Source organism: Sceloporus undulatus, chromosome 1 (assembly GCF_019175285.1).
Source record: "Sceloporus undulatus isolate JIND9_A2432 ecotype Alabama chromosome 1, SceUnd_v1.1, whole genome shotgun sequence".
Lineage (NCBI taxonomy): Eukaryota > Metazoa > Chordata > Lepidosauria > Squamata > Phrynosomatidae > Sceloporus > Sceloporus undulatus.
This window is the reverse complement of record NC_056522.1, coordinates 246,066,574-246,087,747: the sequence shown is the minus strand read 5'-3', so window position 1 is coordinate 246,087,747 and position 21,174 is coordinate 246,066,574. Positions and strand designations below refer to the sequence as shown.

The 21,174-nt window shown below is 42.2% G+C and overlaps 1 protein-coding gene across 11 annotated transcripts in view; it reads left to right on the top strand.

The window, feature by feature from the left end:
* Positions 1–3,763: 3,763 nt before the first annotated feature.
* The window catches only part of BIN1 (bridging integrator 1), a 157,070-nt gene continuing 139,659 nt past the window's right edge, over positions 3,764–21,174 (top strand). For 3 of the 11 annotated variants that reach the window (XM_042452092.1, XM_042452135.1, XM_042452144.1), the window contains exon 1: positions 3,768–4,000. In XM_042452092.1, the coding sequence (XP_042308026.1) occupies positions 3,920–4,000 (81 nt within the window). In that variant the 5' untranslated portion in view covers positions 3,768–3,919. Of the gene's footprint in view, positions 4,001–21,174 lie in introns of all 11 variants that reach the window. The other 8 variants (XM_042452084.1, XM_042452073.1, XM_042452107.1 and 5 more) reach the window with 6 other exon arrangements.

Below are 21,174 nucleotides of genomic sequence, written 5' to 3'. Positions count from 1 at the left end.
CTAAGTCTAAAGTATCCCCAAAGGATGGTCTCTGCTCAGAGTTAAACTCTTTACTTTCCAGAGAGGCTCTGCTCTTTGTTCCATCAGCATCACCATCTCCTGAGTGGAAATTGGCAGGTGCAAGGGAACATGTCTTTTGGGTAGTGGCACCCAAGACAAATAATCCCTTGCCTTAAGAGAGTGGATTGGCTTCTTATTCTTTTGCCACTAAAACAAAGATGGGCAGCTGCCAGGCTTTGCATCAGTCTCTTACAGGAACCCAGGGACGTAGCCAAGGGGGGTTTCTTGGGGTCCGGACCCCCCCTTCCATTAGAAAAATGAATGGTACGTGCTGCTGCACCACCGTGCCCAAGCCCCATTATAATGGTGGCACTTAGTCTGGACCCCCCCTTCCTAAAATCCTGGCTACGTCCCTGAGGAACCTGGAGGCTAGTGTGCCCCCTGCCCCATCTCTACCTTCCTTTTTTTTGGGGGGGGGGGGAAGGAAAGTAACTCTTGAAATTTTCATTAAAATGCAAAACACCTTCCATGCGCTTCAGTTTCCTTCCTGTGTTTTTTTTAAAAGTCTTCACTTGGCTTGAAAACAGTCTGGAAGGGGTCAAAAACATGACAAAATTGACTCCCACAGCCTCTAGAGCAGTGCATGTGTGGCCTTTAGAATATATTGAGGGATTAAGGGAGGTTTAAGGAGTGCCTTAAAAACAGAGTGCATTTTGTCTACTTCTGCTTTAGAGGAAAGCTGAAGACATTTATTTCTAAATGCACTTTTCAATTATTCACTTTGTAATTTTATTGTCCTTAAATTGCTCCTTGACAATGTTTTAATAGTTCTCTTGGTGTGTATGCATTTTAAAATTATTGTTTTTATGACTGTCTTGAAACATCTTGGGGGATCTGAACAATAACATGCAAATAACTAAATATGTAAGTGGATAAATCTGTTTGATTAGCTTGTCTGGATAAGCCCAAAGGTTGCTCAGAGAAAGAAATGGCTTTAATATTGACCCCATCCCAGATAATGTGGAAAATCAGTTTCTAATCCCTCTGTGGTTTACAGCAGAAGAGCAATGGCTGGACAGCTGCACACCAGACATGAAGTGACAAGCAGTAAAAATAAATGTTGTGCTTGCTCTTCATTTTGCATAGGGCATGCCTACTTGGGATTAATTTTTTCTAAGTGGTGATCTGTGGAAGTGGACTGAGATTCTGCATTGGGAGTTGTATCATATTCTGTTTTGCCCAGGCATGTCGTGGTGTCAATTGAAATAGTTAATGATCAGTTCCACTTTTTTGCCAAAATGTGTCCATGTTAGCCAAAAAAATTCAGTTGTTGTATGATGCATTATTTCCCTTCCAATATGTGGTGATGATGATGTTAGTGATGATGACTGATGATGATGATGATGATAACAATAATAATAATCCATGCAATATACTGTTTTTAAATTTTTTATTTACCTTGTTGTCAAAACTCAGCATTTGCTGGTACCCACTTTGCATAGTTTCCAGCCTGAAGGACAGTGATGAGTTGACCACCCTGATGATCTTGGAGTGTGTGCATGATACACCCAGATTTCCCCCCCATAAAAACAGGTGCTGAAGCTAGATGGGGAAGGAAGAAGAGAAATTTCAAGTCTAGATGCTGTCTTGATTAATCTCAGTTTGTTGTGACACCAGAGACCTCTGACAGAGAAAGCTAAATAACTCACAAGACTACAAACCCTAGAATTTCATAGCATTGAGCCAAGGCTGTTAAAGTGTCAAACTGCATTGTTTCTGCAGTGTAGATTAAACCCCAGTTGTGTGAGGTGTTATTCAGTCACGCAGGAGCAACTCTTTATATGCTCTTAGAGGTAATCTGTTCCTTAATCCTGATGCTGATAACAGCTCTTGAGCCTTTACTGGAGCTCATTTATCCCTAGCATCTCTCCTTACCCTCTCCTGCCATTACCACTGGGGCATAGATTGTGTTGTTGTTATCACGCCAGTGAAGTACTATTTGGTTTGACTATTTCATTATCACCCACTTTGTTCATTTATGGTAGTGGTGGAGGTAGTGATGATGATAATGATGGTGGTGGTGGTGGTGGTGGTAATAATTTTATTTCCTTAGATCTCTTAAGGTGTGTAAGAAGTAACAAACAAACACAACTTCTGCAAGAAAACACTCCTTTTTTTGGGAAAAGGACATCAGGCTATTTGGAGAATCTTAAAGTGAGAGGAGAGAGCCAACATCATATAGTGGTTTGGGTGTTGGGCTATGACTTTCTCAAACCACTGGTGAAACCTACTGGGTGACCTTGGGTGAATTAAATGCTCTCAGCCTCAAAGGAAGGCAATGGCAAACCTCCTTGAACAAATTTTGCCTGAAAATGGCATGATAGTTTTGCTTTAGGGTCACCATAAGTTGGAAATGACTAGAAGGCACACAACAAAGACAGACGAATCCCTTTTCAGTGAATAATAGCTAGTGGATTCTGTATCAGTGGGAGATGAATCTACTTTAGATTTTAGTTTGAACTTTAAAGATGGTGAACTGTCCAAGGTACTGAACAGCACGCTAACCCTAAACATTCAGCACCTTGGATAGTTCCTTCAGAATTCAGTTGCAAACCTGGAGTGGACTCTCAGCCTGACGCAGAGTAACTAAGCTCTGCAAGCCTCTTGCCATTTTGGCATGAGAAAGCAGCAGACCGGAATACCAAATATGATACTTCCTCTTACCAACAAAAAAAAAAAAACATATTGCTGCTAGGCACAGAAAGAGGTGGTCAGGGGCACAATCTATAAGTTTGCACAAAGTTTTTTTTTCTTGTTTTAACTTTTATTTATATCCCGCTTTTTGTTACTACAATCAAAGCAGCATACAACCTTAAAAATTACAACAATATATATACAATCCCCCCTTTAAAAAAAAGATTAAACAGTTCTATCCATTAAAATTACAACAATAACATCTAAAAACAACAGCCTTTCTTTGGCAGCCTCCCTTTGGCAAGGGCCTTGGCAGTATGCTTCTGTTTGCTTTTCTTGCTGTTAAATAATGTTGTTAGCTGCCTTTGAGTCAGCTTTGACTCATGGCAACCCTGTGAATAAGGCCTCTCCATGTCTCCCTTTTCTCAACATCTCTGTTCAGGCCTGTGTCCTCTCTGATCCATCTGGCATGAGGTCCCTCTCTTTCTACTGCCATCTACTTTTCCTGGCATCATTTTTTGTTTTTGTTTCCAATGAGTCCATCCTTCTTATGATGTGGCCAAAGTATGACAACCTCAATTTTGGCCCAAAATACACTGCAGAAATAATCCATTTTGAGACCACTTTAACTGCCCTGGTTCAATGCTATCTCTCCCTCCCTTCCCCCTTTCCTTCCTTCCTTTCTTCCTTCTTCTTTGTTTCCAATCTTTCCCTCCCTTTACTCCTTCCCCTTCCTTTTTTCCTCCTTCCCCTCCCTCCCTCCCTCCCTCTTCCTTTTTTCCTTCCTTCCTCCCTCCCTTCCTCTTCCTTTTTTCTTTGTTTCCTCTCTCCCTTTCCTTCCTTCCTTTTTCTTTATTCCCTTCTTTCTTTTCCTTTCTTCCTTCTTTCCTTCCTTTTCCTCTCCCTCCTTTTCCTTCCTTCCTTCCTTCCTTCCTTCCTCCCTCCCCTCCCCCCTCCCTCTTCCTTTTTTTCTTTTCCCCCTTTTCCCCCCCCCCCCCCCCCCCGCCCCCTGGCGCCGTCCCCTTTAAGGGCCTTCCTCCTCCTCCTCCTCCTCCTGCTCCTCCTCCTGTTCTGGGGCAGTGGAAGTGGGCTGGGGCCCTGGTGCCTCCTCCCTCCCTCCCTCTCTGCCTGCCTTCCTCCCTGGCAGCCGCCCGGAGCCCCTCTCTCTCCCTGCCTGTCTCTCTGCCTGTCTCTCGGGCCCCTTGCTTCGCGGAAGGAGGACAAGATGGCTGAGATGGGGAAGGGAGTCACTGCGGGGAAGATCGCCAGCAACATGCAGAAGAAGCTGACCCGCGCCCAGGAGAAGGTAGGGCAGGGCAGGGCAGGGCAGGGGCCACCCCGTCCTCCTTTCCCCGGACCTGAGGAATGCCCACAGGGCCTCCCTTTGCAGCAGGGCTGAGAAGCCTGAAGAGCTGCTTCTAGTACAGTGTCCAGCTTTTCATTTTGCAGTGCCCTCCATTTCCCTTGCATGTCCTCCATTTTCGCGGTGCCTCGGCTTCCTTGGCAGTGGGGTCACCCTTGCCTCCAGGTCACCCTCCTGTCCGGGAGGAATCCCCCAATGTCCTCCTTTTGGAGCAGCACTAAGGAGCAGGGAGTGATATTTCTAGGAATCTTTTCGACCCCCTTCATCCCCCTCGGAAGGTCCTCCATTTTGGGCTGCCTTGCCTTCCTTCGCAGGGAGGACACATCTGGGACAGCCTCCTTTCCAAGACCTGTCCTCCATTTCAGTCCATCGGAGGAGTTGCCCAGTATCCTCTCTTTGTGAGCATGAAGGAGAAGCATGGATAGATATATTTAAACATACGCACACACACATATATGTTTTTAGCTGTTCTGTCGTCACGTCCTCCATATCAACCTTTCTTTCCAGGAGAGATCCCCAGTGTCCTCCATCCTGAGCCGGACGAAGAAGCATAGGTTTCCATTTCTAGGAGTGCTTTCAGCTTTCATTGGGTCACTTCCTCCATTTTATTCCCCCTCCTGGAAGGCCCTCCATCCATTTCTGCCTTGGGGCCATCTGCTCTCTCTCTCTCTCTCTCTCTCTCTCTCTCCATCTCTATCTATATGTGTGTGTGTGTGTGTGTGTGTTAAATAAATGTGTATATGTATTTTGCAGTGTCCCACCACCCACCCATATAAATACAGCTAAATAAAATAGAAATAAATGGCTATCTATCTATCTATCTATCTATCTATCTATCTATCATTATATGGGGACAGTTGTGCTCCACCGCCCACCCACAAATATATCTAAATCAAATAGAAATAAAAGGATATATATATATATATATATATATATATATACTGTATGGTGGGTGGGTGGGTGGTGGGAGCCTCTGCCTTCCCCCTCTCCCAGCAATGGAGTAAATCTGCCTTGCGTTTTCCTTTCCTTTCCAACCAGGTATTAGGATTTGAGAGAGATGGAGGAGGAGACACATACACACACACACAGAGAAACCCGAGCATTACGTGCAGGCAGGCAAGCATCTATTTATAACCCTTAAGGTCAAAGGGAGAGAATTAGAGAGGGAACGGGATGGAGAGAGGGGGGATGAGAGAGACACCAAGAGAGAGAGGGAGAGAGAGAGAGACCCAGACCCCCCTTGCTTCCACTTTTGGTCTAACCCTAACCCTCTGCCAGGCCTTGGTGGGGAAGGATGCTGAGAGCGAAGGGGCCTTCCCACTGTTCATGGAGGGGAGGGAAAGAGAGAGACCCCCTCCTGGTTCCAGGGTGACCAGGCATCCTCCTTTTCCTCCAGGACCTGCCATACATTTCAGCCCTTTAGCCACAGGAGGGACTCCAAAATGTCCTCCCTTTGGAGCAGAACTAAGAAGCATGCATTTACATTTATAGGAGTGTTTTGAGCTTTCATTTGGGCATGTCCCTATATTTTTTTTCCTTGGCCTCCTTGGTGGCCAGGACACGGGGTCATCCTGTTTCCAGGACCTGTCCTCCATTTCAGCCTCCTGTCCTGGAGGGATTCCCAAATGTCCCCTGTTCCACATGATTAAGAAGCATGCATTTATATTTCTGTGGGAGGGTTTGCATTTGGCCATGGCCTCTCTTTATTTCTGGAAGGTCCTCCATTTTGCAGTGCCTTGGCCTCATTGACAGTGAGGACGCCTGCTTACCCTGCCCAGTTCCCACTTGAGTGCCACCTCAGATGAATGGGGGGGGGTTGATCTTCCCCTCCCCCTCACCAAAAAACACGTGAGGCTGTCAATCTTCTCCTCCATTGCAAAGCCTGGTCAGACAATCTGCAAAGAGGGATTCTGACAGGAGAGAACCAGGCATCTTCATCTTCTTCCTCCTCCTCTTATTCCTAGGAAAGGCTGGCCTCAAGATTGGCCAGGCCCAGGGATGGAGTTGAAGCAGCTGCCTCAAAGACTGAGGTAGTGCTGGGGTCCTCCTCCACCTCCTAAGAGCCCTGTTGCTGTATTTTATTTTTTTTTAGAGAGAGGGGCTCAGCTTGGGATTTTTGTGCTTGGAGATGCCCAAATTCTTATTTATTTAGCACGGTATCATCCAAAATCTCCCAAACCATGATCCTTTTCTAGGGCCAACCAAAATGCACATTATACATGCCACAAGCTTTTGAAGCTCTGATGGCTTCTTCATCAGGTAAAGGGATTAAAAAATCATTCAGGAGGGGGAAAATGATGTTAGTCATAGCCTTACATTAGCTGAATATGTAGTGGTAGTTGTGGTACACTAGGAACACATCAAAACAAGAAGGAAGAGTTTGCTTACTGGCTAAGGTCCCACTTTGTATTTTGTACCACCTTTCCAGTCTCTGACTTGGTGCTGCCTGTAGTAGGAACAAGAGCCTGCTTTCTCAATGGGGAGCTGGTGCTTCCAGGATGGAGTGTTATTTCATTTTTAAAAGTAAACTTTGTATCCCATCCTTTCTCCAGTGAGCTCAAAATTGTGTACAATCTTCACAACAGCTGTTTGAGCTAGGCCAGGCTGAGAGAAAGTCAGAGAAATAGGTCGAAAACACACCATAGAAATAACCCAGTTCAAAACTGCTTTTACTGCCCTGACTCAGTGCTACGGAATGCTGGGAACTGTAGTTTGCTATGGCACCAGAGCTCTCTGACAGAGAAGGCCAAGCGTCTCATGAAACTACAGTTCCAGCAATCCCTAGCATTGAGCCAGGGTAGTTAAAGTGGTCTCAGATTATTTCTGCAGTGTGTTTTGGACCATAGGAAGATATCACACGACTGAAATTGGAAGTATAATCCAGTGTCATCCTGAACGCAATCATGCATATTCACATATTGCGCAAAAGGTTACCATATGCGATTGCTGGCAGTCCGAACGCACTCCGAATGCAATCACGCATCAATCCACAGTTAAGTAAATTCGGTGAACTAGCGAAGTCACAAACCATATTCCTAGGCAACTTCGCACTCAGTGCACTGTTGTTTGGTGTGATGTGCATGTTTCCTTTGGTTCTGCCCCCCCAATCTGGAAGGGGGGTGAATATATGCTCGTTTTAACTTGAATAGAGCATGTTCTTTCAACCATTCTTCCCGCCCCCCCCAACCTCTTTTGTAAATTGTGGGGTTCCTTGGTTCCTCTCTCTCACTCGCCTAAATATGCTATGCTCCAGTCATCTGGAGTCTCACTGAGCATGGGCAAGGGTGCCAATTCGCAATTAAGAACCCACCATTGTGATGGCTTACCTTGCACAGAAGCTGGGTTGCATTCGGGGAGGTCATTACAGCGAATTTAAGGTGTGATAAGTAATCACGTAGTTGTGTGAATTTTCGAATTGACCTCGCTATCTTCTCTTTCGAAATTGGGAGCCTCCCGCCCCGTGTGATAAACTCCTTAGTCTGGAATATCAGTATGCAAAGGGATCTTGTAGCACCTTTGAAACTAACTGTGTGGACGAAGTTGTAGCATAAAGTACAATGTATAACCATTTCTATGGCTATTCGAACAGCCTGATGATATCGCCTGACCACTAGTTCACTCCAAGCCTCTGAGATAGTAGACTGAAGTTTACAAAAGCTTATGCTACAACTTCTTTCACACAGTTAGTCTTAAAGGTGCTAGAAGATTGCTTGGCCGTTGCGTTTATGTCTTAATGGGGGCCTTGCTCTTACATCTCACAGGTCCCTGTCTGATACCCTGGCCAGTGTGCCATAGAGGAAAACACATGTTCATGCTCTTGAGAGGGAGCAACTCAAAGTCCCTGCCACTTGCTTTTGGGTAAATGTGGCTTCTGTTTGCTGGTGTAAGTTGCAACACCCCCCCCCCTTTTGGAGGTATCTTGCACACCTGCCCTCCACATAGGGGTGTGGTCCTATGTGTGAGAATCTAGGCAATGAAGGAACAGTTCTATTTCTGAGTCTGCAAGTCCAAGATGGACAAGTTAAATTCAGTTTCTAAATGAAGCAGGTCTATTTATGGTAGAACTCTTTGCCTGGTGGCAAGTTGCTCTGGAGTGTGAAGTATCACCTTACTCTTGGGAGGCAAGGCATGGTCATGCTGTCACGCCATGGAAGTTTGGAGCAAATAGCTCTAGATGTGGCTTGGGATACATGGATTAAGTGAGAGTGCAGGATTATGTCTTTTTCACTTGCTCCCTTTTTCTTGCCTAATTTCTATAAATTTACTGTCTTGAGTTAGGGGACTTGCATTGTTACTGCTGTGTTTGTGTAGCTCTTTCATGGCTTGAACAAGATCCTGTATAAATTCTTTATTCAAGCAGATAACTGGCTATAATTTTTTTCCATTGTTCTGGCCTTTAAAATTGCAATACGTTTTTCATTGCGAAACTTCAGTGATGTTCTCTTTGTGAAGGTCTTAAAGAGAATGGCTTACTACAAGAGTGAGAGAATGTACAGTTTAACAAACAAAAGAAAAGTGCTTATTGTTAGACAGAAAATCACAGCTATTACATTTGATGTGAGGAATATGCTTTGTTCTCTGTTATGATAACATACAAAAGCCACAATGTCTTTAAACATAAACAAGTTCAAGATGCATCAGTATGAAACATACATCATTGCTGTCCCAACTAGAATAGACCATTGAGTCAACTGGATTTGCATATGTTTTGACTTGCAAAGATCCCATTGATTCAGTGGGTCTACTCTAATTGGGACAAATATGTGGATTTAAGCCATTGCCTTCCATTTAATGTTGTCAGCCAAGTGAAGGCTGTGGTAGGGGGATCCTGACACTTGCTGCTTGAATGTCACAATGGTCTGCTAGTGTTAGCTACAGACTGGAAGGAAAAACCTCTCCACTCCTGACACTTGGAAGAGGGAGGGGGAGGAATTCCACCCAGTATCTTGTAAAAGTCAATCTGGTTACTCTGTTGTTGTTGTTGTTGTTCTGTACCTTCAAGTCAATTCTGACTTGTGGTGACCCTATCACAGGGTTTTCTTTGCAAGATTTATTTGAACCCTGGTCTCCAAAGTCCTAGTCCAACACTCAAACCACTACACCACCCTGTTCCTTTGCACACCTGTATCTTGGAAGAAAAGAGTTCATAACCAATGCAAATATTATTCTGACTCACAAAGTAAGAATAAAAAGTTGGATCTAGGGAAAAACCTCCTGGGAATAGAATGTTTTTTCCCCATCATTGAAATGCTATTGATCTACCAGTTTTTCTGCTGGCTAAAGAGAGAAGGACATAGTCTTTACTCTTTCTGTAGCCCCTTTTATCTTCTGAAAATGTGATCTGGAAGTTTGGGACATTCCCCAAAATAGTGGGTGGGGAAGTAGCATTAGAGTCTGTAGGGGAATAGGAAATTGATGTTAAAAAAATCCAACTCTTCTTTCTGCTGATAGAAATGTTTGGAACAAATTTATTCTTACAGCTGGAATAATGCTTTGGATCCCACCCACAGTGTGTGGGTGTATGCATGACAGTGAAATAGCCTCAGATTGTTTTGGATCAGTTATGACAGAAGGGGACAATAGTAAAGGAAGCATTACTGTGAGGAAGTCACAGTACAAAAAGGGGAAAAGTGAGCAGGTAGAGATGTAGAGAAAAGACAAAAGGATATTTTTCATTCAATGGTGCTCCAGTAAGATCTGCAGTTTAAGCTCTTAGGTGTCCATGGGACAGGAGAGCAAAATATAGTTCTTGAAGGTACTGTTAGAGAGTCAGTGTGGTTCAGTAGTTTGAATGTTGGACTAGGACTCTGGCAGATCAATGTTTGCATTCCTGTTCACTCATGGAAACCCACTGGGTGACTCCAAACAAATCACACTCTCTCAGCCTCCTAAGAAGGCAATTGCAAACTTACTCTGAATAGATCTTGCCAGGAAAAGCACAGGATAGGGACACACAATTGGAAGCCAAATTGGAAGGCACATAACAAAAACAATAACAACAACAGATGGTGATGCTGGTAGTGAAAAACCTGGGTATGTGGAGAAAGTCTTGTGCTTATTTTGTGGTGAAATAAGTATCCTACACATTATTCCTACAATGGCCTTACTTAGCTTGGAAAGAAAAGTGGTGGTGGTGGGAATCTTACCTATGTTATGGTAGATGCAAAATGTGGTATCAAAAGCATCTTTGAATCTGAGCTATGGAAACAATTAGTGCTATCTTGTTTTTTTTCAGGCAGCACCTACTGTGGGTTTTACACTGATTTCCTTCCCATGAAGACACTGTTCCAATTCACAGTCACTTGGCATTGCCAACTTTCAGGCTATTTATTGGATCTCCAGGAGATTAGCAATAATTCATTAATAAAAGTGCTAAAAATTTTGCGTAGTGAGCAACTTCCCATAAGGACAGTTAAATCTTTGAGTATAAATGCTCACATCTTTTCAGATGACAAAAGACTTCAAACAGGGATGTCCATCCTGGTATAGGATTCTTTGTGTAGCTGTGGCTGTTTTATGAAAAGAAATGTTTCTTCTCATGTTGGGATGTGGACATCTTGCAAGCATTTCAAATGTGCCTTCATACCAATGGTTTCCTTGTGTCTCCCTATGTTTCCCACATAGTGTTTATGTGTCTATCTTGGAATCTGTATGTTACATAGGGTTTGGGGCATTTTGTACAGAAGAGGTGGGCAGAAGTTAGATATATAATGTATTGCCAGATCCCTGGCTGATCTGCAGTAAATCAACAAAGTTTTCTGATTTTCTGACTCCCACAACTTTAAACTAGGCTGCTGAAATGAAGAACGCTATAAAAGTTCAGTTCAGGGACTGAAAACTACCTTAGGTTCCATATTTGAAAAAAGTTGAGATATTAAATAGCTAAATAAGCAAACAAACAAGTAAAAAAAATTTTTTACAGTGTCTGGGGCACTTTGGTTTTAGTTAGAAGTCAGTCTGCTTGTGAGAGTGTGTAAGTAAAATGTTTCAAATAATGTTACTTGTAACACATTTTTCACGGCAATGAAGGCATAGCAGTGTCCTTTTGGCAAACAGTGTAATGGCTAGAGATTCCATTTCTCTCCCTCATGCAATGAGCAATATTTATTCATTACTTTTTCTTATTAGTTTCCCTGAGAATTAAAAACAACAACTATTTGACAATTTCCCCCCGCAAAAAGAGCAAAAATAATGAGTGACGAAACAAACTACTGCACTAATATTGCTTTGCAGAGCTTCCAGTTATCTATTAGTTACATTTATATCTCACCTTTTTTCCTCCAGTGAACTGGGGATAGCTTTCATGCTTCTTCTTTATCCTCATATGTTAGTTACCCCGAAAAGGTGGAGGACATTGGGGTCATCACCTGCAATGCCAGTGTTTCTTTGAAATTTGGGGAAGTTGTAGTTCAGAGAGGCCTGTAAGGAGGCTAACTGTAGGAATCTTTTCTCCTGTGTATACCAGTAATAACTGCAGAGTGTGCTCCAGTTTCAGTAAAGTGATTTATTTAGAAATGTGCAAGGGTGCACACAGACATACAAGAACCAAAACAACCTTAAGAATCATACAAGGCTATTGGAAGGAAAGGTGGAGAGGTTTGGGTAAAGAGAGGCCAGAGGATAATTACCAGTCTTGCAGAGAGGTCTATGGAAAATGCACAGTGCCTAGCCGGTGTCTGAGAGTTACACAAGGAGATTCCTGGTCTGTGAATAGAGGGTGCCCTGGTCTGTGAATAATATGGCTAGGGCTGGGGTGGATATTTATATCCCATTTCATACCTTTGAGGGGGGTATTGTGTGATATTCAATATGACAAAGGTCTTGGTGGCTTTCCCAGGGGACTGACAAACAGGTGTGGAATGACTGATGGCTTTATCTCCGGAGTGATGATACATTGATTAGATCTGAGACAATCTCTAATTGATTGGACTGGAAGAGTGTTTAGGAACATCATCATAAGGTGGGGTAAAGGTTATGGTCATTGATTGCTTTTCAGTGGGACTCCCATTTGTTTCCATTGTAATGCACAGGGCCGGTGGGGTGGCGGAATAGGTGATCAGTAAACCCCATTTAGTATTTAGCTTAGTTTTATCTAGGTCTCCACATGTCCTTTGGTCAATGTAATGCTTACACATGTATACCTTCTAGTTTCTGCAGGCCAATGTGACCCTGAAACATGCCCAACTCTAAATATTAATTATGAAACCTGAACTTTCCAAGCTACAGTCCAACACTTTATAATCACTGCAACACACTATTGCTTACATGGTAAGGCACAGATTTGGTACATCTGATGTAGTAATCAGACTTGCTGGCCTTCCTGCTCCTCCATGTGAGCTGAATGTGAGTATCCTGAAGCACTTAACAATTTTATCCAACACTGCTCATTTTGAAGGAAAATTGGCAGGAGAGGGGCAAATTTGGTTGCCATCATTACCACCTCAGTTAGGAGCCCCAGGTTCCTTTTGGCTGAGGAATAAATAAATAAAACTAACAAATAAATAATAAACATTATCAAAAAACGTAGATAAGTTTAAATACCATGTACCATATGTCTGGGAATATCTGCTATATTTATGCACTTCTGTAATTCACAGATGGTAAAGGAGAGGCATTGTGGGAAACCAAGGTTGCCTGGGATGGATGTCTGTATGGGAAGGGGGGACAGTGTTACACATGGCATGACAGGAAATCATGAAAGCATAATAAGGCAAGTCACTCACTGTTGAATTTATAGCTTGGACCCAGAGCTCTTGTAAGTAGAAACTTCCTGTGAGTCACTGCTTCTGAGGGTCAAGGATCCTTTAAAATATTGTTCAGCTTGGTAGATTGGAGGAGTCTACAAAACATACCCTCTTCCCCCAGTGAGAGTCTTTTTCTAATTTTCAATCTTTTCTGTTCATTGAAGGTCAGTTCTGGCTACAACTGTGTATCCATTTGAAAAAGGCAGATGTAAAATAGGCATTGCTTTGGTGCAGAGCTGTGGTTCATCAAATGGATGCATCAGACATTCCTACATAAGAAGCTGGTGTTGGTCCATTACCTGCAGCCTAGATTCTACTAGTGAAAACTAGTGGGTCTTCAATATTGCAGAGGATTGCTTCAGGATATCAGACAAGGGTCTTTCTCAGCTGTTACTGGAGATACCAGGAACTGAACCTGGGACCTTCTGGCTGCCAAGCATGTGCTTTACCACAAAGCTATGTCTTTTCCCCAATTGAGAAGTCTCCTTATTTCCCAGTTATGAGCTAATTAATCACAGAGATGCTCCCCCTCTCAAATGGCTTACACACTTTTGTCAGTCTTCCCCAGCAGTGTACACAACAATTGGAAAATGTGTTTGTAAATATACAAATATGAGATATCTAAAATGGAATCCTAATATGTCAAGCCTGATTTTGATCAATCAATATATGCGACACTGTTCCTGTGGCATGTTTGCAAAACGTGCATGCTGGCAGTGTTCATTGAGTTAACTAAAATTTCAGTAATCTTTGTTCTCTAAGATAAAATTAAGACAATTTAGGCAAAGTTTTAGATTCACTTTGCATTGTCCATGATTCATTTTGTATTGCTATAATGAGACAGTGACTTTAGTGTCTGTCTTTTTCACAGTGTCCTGAAATAAACTTGTTATAATCCCTCAGCTTTCTTTGTTTGTTTTAAATCAGAATACCCCAGTATGACATTGTCAAATGAAATGTCAGTCCCTCACTGTTGGGGTTCTTCTTCTACCTGCCTCCTTCTCTCTCTCTCTCTCTCTCTTTCTCTCTCTAACACGTACATACTCCTACCTATCTACCTTTATGTCCTATGTCCTGAAAATATCTGGCATACCACCTTGGTATCCAAGGGATAAAGGATTTTTTTTGATACCTAACACAACTAATCTTACAGGAACCTTTTCTCTTCCCTGCTGAGAAGAAATACAGTAATAATAAAATGAATATCAAATACTTTGTTGCCCTTTTACAGCATTCCATATCAGTTGCCTCACTTTGCCTAACAGTAGAACTGGTTCTGTGTGGTAACATATCATTGCAGATTCTGTTCCCTTGTGCTTCACCAAAACTGCTTCCTAGGGCAAGGTGCTGTAAATCTGAATTGATCTGAGTTGTTCTGTCTGTCTGAATAGATCCATACCTCTCTACGCTGAGCCACAATAAATCTTGTAAAATCAATTTTATATATGGTCCAATATTGTGGGAATATATCATTGACATTTCACTTAAATTATTTATTTATTAGTTCAGTTTATCAGTTGCAACTGTTAGTTACATTAAATACAGTGGCGCCTCCGCATAGGCGGCTTTGAGCATAAGCGCTCAAAGCCGCCGGCGCGCGCAGGGCGGAAGGGGTGGCGCGTCCCAGTCAATTGAATGGGCGTGCGCACCCGTTGAGCCTCGTGCGCCACCGCGCTGCTGCGCCGCCGTGCACGAGCCCCATTGGAAACAATGGGGCTCGAGCATAGGCGGACTTTTTTATATGCGGAGGGATCCGGAACGGATCCCCCGCATATAATAAGGTTCCACTGTATTAGTTATAATTATTAGTTACAATCATTATAGTTATAGTTCATCTTTCTTCCTGTGAGCTCCAGGAAGAGTCATGTCTGTCTGCCCGGTTTATCTTCTCAATAGCTCTTTGTTCATCTTTCTTCCCGGTCAGGCAGAGAAAGAATATAATTAGCCCAAGATTCTCTTGTGAATTTCATTGCTGAATTTGGCTGTCTAAAATCACAGTCCAACTCTTTGATTACTATACTACACTGGCTGTAATGACAGAAGTCAGTGGTTTGGGAATGGAAGAAAAGCAATCTGGAAGGAATAAATTCTCTTTATTTATGGTACACATATTCAGCCTTTGCAGAAAAACAGCACATGGTTTAGAATCGTGTTTCCTAGACTTCGACCCTCCAGATGTTTTGGACTTTAGCTCCCGGAATTCTTGACTGTTGGCCAAGCTAGCTGGGACTTCTGGTAGTTGAAATCCAAAACACTTGGAGAAACAAAGGGTGGGAACCACTGGTATACAATACTCCTTCATGCCTGCTGGTAACAAGGTTCCCAAAAGTAATATACCATCCAATGTTTCATAGATAAAAATTGGGACACATGGCCAAGCAACATCAGTGTGCGGTCAAGATGGCAAAAGGTATTAATGAGGAAGTACACACAAGTTAAGAGTGTCTGCAGCAGTTTGCTTTTGCCCAAGTCTGTTTGTAAAAACAAAATTCAGTTACCATCACCCATCCTCTCCTCCCATTTTTGTTCATAGTGCAAATTACCTTAGCACTATGAGATCAGAATGCAGTAACCGGAGTAAGTTGAGGAAAAAGAGGGAAAGTGGGAGGAGTGGCAAAGTAGGACTTTTAAAAATAAGCTGAAAAGGGAGGACAATAGAGGATAAGTGGGGACAGACAGAGAGCATGTAGTGCAGTGGGCCCCTGGTACCTGCTGGGGTTTGGTTCCAGGACCCCACCATAGATACCAAGATCCATGGATGCTCAAGTCCAGTTATATACATTGGCATAGTAAAATGGTGTTATTTATATAAACTAGCAAAATCAAGGGTTGCTTTTTGGAATTTATATATTTTTGGAAAATTTTCAAGCCTTTGATAGTTGAATCCATGAATAAAGAATCCATGGATATGGAGGTCTGTCTGTAGTTCAGCTGGCATGCAGTGGCTTATTGGTTAAGACGCCAATTCTGATGATCAGAAGATCAAAGACTGGCAGTTCAAGGCCCAGGTACTACGTGATGGGGTGAGTTGCTGTCACTAGTCCCAGCTTCTGCCAACCTATCAATTTGAAAGCATGCAAATGCAAGTAGATAGATAGGTACAACTCCTCAGACAACACTGGCTCTTTGGCTTAGAAACAGAGATGAGCATCACCCTCTACAGTTGGTTACGACTAGACATTCATGTCAAAGTACTAACTTTACCTTTTTACTTGTAGTTAAGCAGTGCACAGGTTTGTCTGTTGCATGAATTGTATAACATATTTTAATGTTAACTGCCTAGTTCATAGGGTGGACTATGAATCTCTGACTTTAACCATGCTTCCTGCATTCTGAACCACCACACTTTTAGAGGTGATTAGATCTGAATGTCAAAATTGAAGCCCTTCCAAGTCACAGGTTATCCAACCTCAGCTGTTGCAGAGGTAACTTGTCATCTCCATGTTAAAGATCTCTTGTGCCTCACCAGAGAGGAAGGAAATAATCCAACAAATGGGACCAAGCAGCATGGAAACCCTTGAAGCAATATAAAGAAGTGAAGGAAAGAGACTATGGTGAGGAGCATAGAGCAGCAAAGGACCATGGACATGATGAAACCAAAGCATTGCATACCAGCCTGTCCACTGAAGTCAGTGAAACTTAAATGCACTTACTTTTTGCCTTGATTGTGTTTAATATTTTTGGCCCTGGATGTTTCTTTCAGATCTACAAGAGTGGAGGAAAGAATACTTTGAGTACTAATATGTGTTTTCAAGCACTGAGTGAGCTTGTTCATCTAGAATATGTGGGTGGTAGCAAACAGTATTCTGGAAGCAGTGGCAGTACTTCCCTTGCTTGGATGAAGTGCAGTCTTACATTACATAGGGAGGGTCTGACAAACACTGTACAAATGTCCAGCTGAACTGCGTCACTAATTTTGGAGGTCTTGCTGTAGTCTTCTCCTTTTTCCTGCTTTTTAACATGGTAATGATTCCAGTGTTTCCATGTTAACACAACAGTGAGAGGTTTATAAGTTCATCTTTCTCTTGGTTACTTCTAGCAATAAAAAATGGCAAGTGTTTCATGAAGGCAGTGAATAAGGATTACCATGCTTACATGACCTTAACAATATTTATTTGTATTCCTTGCCTCAGCTCAGCTTCTCCCTCCCCACTACAGTTTTCTATCTTGTGCATCTCACTTGGGGATGGAAGAGAAAGGAGCAATAGTCAGGTTTTTGAATGAGTTTATCTGATTCTGCATCTGCAAGATTTAGTAATAAAAGTGTATGTGTATCCTTTGGGGTTTTCTTTGTCATTAAAATAACCAGAAACACTGCATTTCATTCATATTTTAAATGTACAGATTATCTGCACATAAATGTGTGTGATTAAAAAGTGTCTATATAAAAATGTACACAAACATGCTTTATTTTATGGAGAAATGCATAAAAATGCCTACATTATGAAAATGTCATACTTTGGTCTTCCTGGTGATCAACCTGTGGTTTAAAGAAGAGCATCATATTGCTTGTTCTCAGTCCTGTCTACCTACCTACCTACGTACCTACCTACCACAAGAAAAAGCATACTGACAGAGGCATTGGTTTGTAATGCTCCTGAAGGACTTTGTTGATTCCTGCTGGGTTTAAATGCTGTTTTTCAGTAGATTCCCCTGGCTCATAGGGTTGCCAGGCCTCAGGTACCATGAGGCTGAAGTTTCAGGGAACTACTGTGCTTCTCTGAGGGCCCATTCACACAATGTAATGAGATCACCATTGTTCCACTTTAACTAGCATGGTTCTGTCCTCTGGAATCTTGGGGTCTGTAACTGAGGGAGGGACCTTTAATATTGCCAGCCCTGGAGCGCCTCTGGTGCTCCTGACCAAACTACAAAACCCAGGATTTCATAGGATGGAACTACAGCACTTCAAGTGTAAATTGGCCCCTGGTCTCCTGGTAGGGAGGCAAATGTCAAAGTGAGTGGCACTGGAAGTAGACTTTTTTATGTGAGCTAATTTTAAAATCCTGGGCATTCACCTTCTCCTTTCCCAAATGCCACTAGGACTCAGGGGTTGTATAGACAGGCCATTAAGGTTGGCCTGGGGGCACATGACACATGCCCTGACTCCGTGCTCAGACTGGCATGATGCTGCCCGCCACACCATGCGGCGGGTGGCATCACAGCGCTCCTCTGGCACTGCATCTAGATGACACAGTCCCAAAGAAGTGTCGAGAAGCCATGGTGCCAGTGGCCATGGCGCTTTTCCAAAGTGCAGAAAGGAGCTGCTTTTTGCGGTTCCTTTCTGCACCATGGAAAGGCAAGATTGGGGCCATGGCATGCAGTTGTCACAGCCCCGATCTGGCGCTAAAAGGGGCAGCTGCAGGTGAAGGTTTCTGTATGTACTCTGTTTTTCTGCAACATTGATACACCAAACAATCCAGGATGAGAAATGCTGTTGCTACTAAACACATTTTGATGCCTGTCTGCCTGTTAAAAACAGCTTTGCTTCCCGCTCCCCACCCAGGAATGCCATATTACTTGGTTATTCAGGTTTTAACCAAGTCTTGGTTCTGTTGCCCTCATGGTTGTTTCTACAATCACCTGATCCAGAAGTAGTTCTATCCTGCCTTCCAATTCTTCTCTGCCCCTCCTCTGTGCCACCATAGGAAGCCTCTCTTTTACAACATCCCAAACTGCACGCCTCCAGACTCAGGATTTGATTTTGAAATCTCAAGGAATGTGATGCCATTGACCTTACAACCTTGGTGGCTGAGCATGAAAGAGTCATACTTGGAAAGTTACTATTAAAAACTGAATACAAGGGAATGGTAAAGTAATCATAACTGAACATTGCTTTCCAAGTTGGGAACGTCTGGCATGATGTTGTTTAGAGCCAGCATGGCATAGTGGTTTGAATGTTCTACTGCTCTGGGGAGCAGGGTTTGAATTTGTGCTCAGCCATGGAGACCACTGGGTGGCTTTGGGCAAGTGACACTCTTTCAGCCTCAGAAGAAGGTGAGGGTAAAGCCCCTCTGAACAAATTTTGCCAAGAAAACCCTGTGATAGGTTTACCTTAGGATTGCTATAAGTCATAAATGTCTTGAAGGCACATAACAACAATGTTGTTTATAATGGATCTTCAATGACTGTGCATAGGTTAACTGAATTATATTTTCCTGCTGTGGCAAATAATGTCTGCCAACACCTAATTATATATTTAGGAGGTGAAACTTTTCCAAATGAGAAAGAGAGAAAAAAGTTTTAGGTGGGAAGAAGACAACCAACTTTGGATGTCTTTTTAACCACCCAGTATAGCATCTTAATTTTCATCAGTATTTGAAGGCACACTTATTCTGGGACAGAATTCTTTGCCTTGTACATGACATATATTGGCTTTGGATGACACCCATGTAAAAAAGTGGATATGCTAAAATCTTCTGCAGAGAGGTCAATGAAGAAAGGGAACCGGAGGCTCAGATGGGTTATTTATTGTGTATTAAAAGAATATGAGGAAAAGAGAATTTCTTAGTCTGCCAACAAATAATAATCTTAGTTTGAATCTGCAAAGCACATAATTGTTAAGGGAGAAGCTGCTTGTTTTGTGTGCAAATGTTTGTTTGGCTTGTACTGTATTAAGTGGAAAGGCCAAAAGAAGAGGAGTGTGTAGAGAAAGAAAAAAGCCATATTATTTAACCATTGATGGAAAGAAAGAAATATACTTAATGCAGAAACATGTCTATAAGAGGATAAGCATTGATAGTACTGGGTTGTTACTTTGCAAATTTCTTGAATTTTTGAGATAATAAATAATAATAAATGATTTATTTATAGCCTGCCCAATCACGAGGAATCCTGGTGGGTTATAACAGTAAAAATACATTAAAAATACAATAAAATTAAAAATTAATCACTTCCCAACCCCCCCATCCCAATTCTAAAACTACAATATAAAATAATCACAATTTAAAACAATAAAATACAATAGGATAAAAATTGGGAAAAATTGGGCAGACAGGGAGACATGGATCACAATTGAGTCATATTCATATTCAGGAAGAGGAAACTAGGTTGGGAAGGCATGTTGGAAGAGATCTGTCTTAACAGCCTTCATAAAGGCTGTAAGAGTAGAAATGTGGCAGATCTCCTCCAGCAGGTCATTCCATAACTTTGGAGCAGCAGTGGAAAAGGCCTTCTGGGTAACTGAAGTTAGCCTGGATTTTTTTGGCTGAAGTAAATTATTCCCAGAAGACCTTAATGTGTGAGATGGACAGTATGGAAGAAGGCGTTCCCTTAAGTGTTCTGGACACAAGCCATGTAGGGCTTTAAATGTAATCACCAACATTTTATATCTTGCCCGGAAACTAATTGGCAGCCATTGAAGGGACTTCAGAACCGGTGTTATGTGATTGTTCTGAGAAGTACCTGTGATTAATCTGGCTGCTATGTTTTGTACCAGCTGAAGTTTCCGAACTTGGCACAGGGGTAGCCCCATGTAGAGCACATTACAGAAGTCTAATCGAGAGGTTACCAGTCCGTGGACTCCTGTTTCAAGGAGATGTTCATAACTTGACTGCTTAGGAGAAAAGAAGAGTTCCATCTTCATGGCTACATGGAACCCTTTGCTTCCATCTCCTCTTAAGGGGAGTAATGCTCATGTACAGATTCATGAGGATTGATTACAACAACTTCCTTTATTCTTAGTGGAATCTTATAGCTGAATTGGACCTTGGACCAAAATTGCTTCTTTGGACATGATTAGGAGTAGTCAGAATTATTTCTTTGTTTTGATCATATACCATGCATGGTGGCACTATTGTGCATGTTAACAGTAGTCATTCATTGATATTTTACTAATCTATATATAGATAATTCATTCTGATCACATTCTGTAAACAGCATTTTCAAAACTCTACAGCTTGTTTTTCATTGTGGCCATTTTTTTAAAAATCAAATAAAAAATCTAGTTGTGATGCTTGATCTCCATGCATCTCGGGGAAATTCATTAGAGATCAGCATATTACCATGTTGGTTTTAAATGTTGAAGACCTAGACTAATTTATGAGTGCGAGTCTTCCCATATGGTAGCTATGGACAAATCAGCATCTTGAAAAAAGGAGTTACAATGACCTGCCTTGTAGTTATAGTTTGGAACTGCATGTTATGAAGCAAGAAAAGCACTTTCTGTGTAAAAATGTTATGTAAGTTTCTAATTCAGAGATGCTACATTTGTAATCCATCTGGAGGGGAAATATTTGGCAATTGTAATATTTCAAAGTAGTACATTGCTTAGAAGTATCAAATAGGTTACTAAAAGTTATTATTATTATTAGCTATTTGGTGCCTGGGTGGCACATTAAACATAGATCTTATCTGCAAATGTTTTAAGGCTAG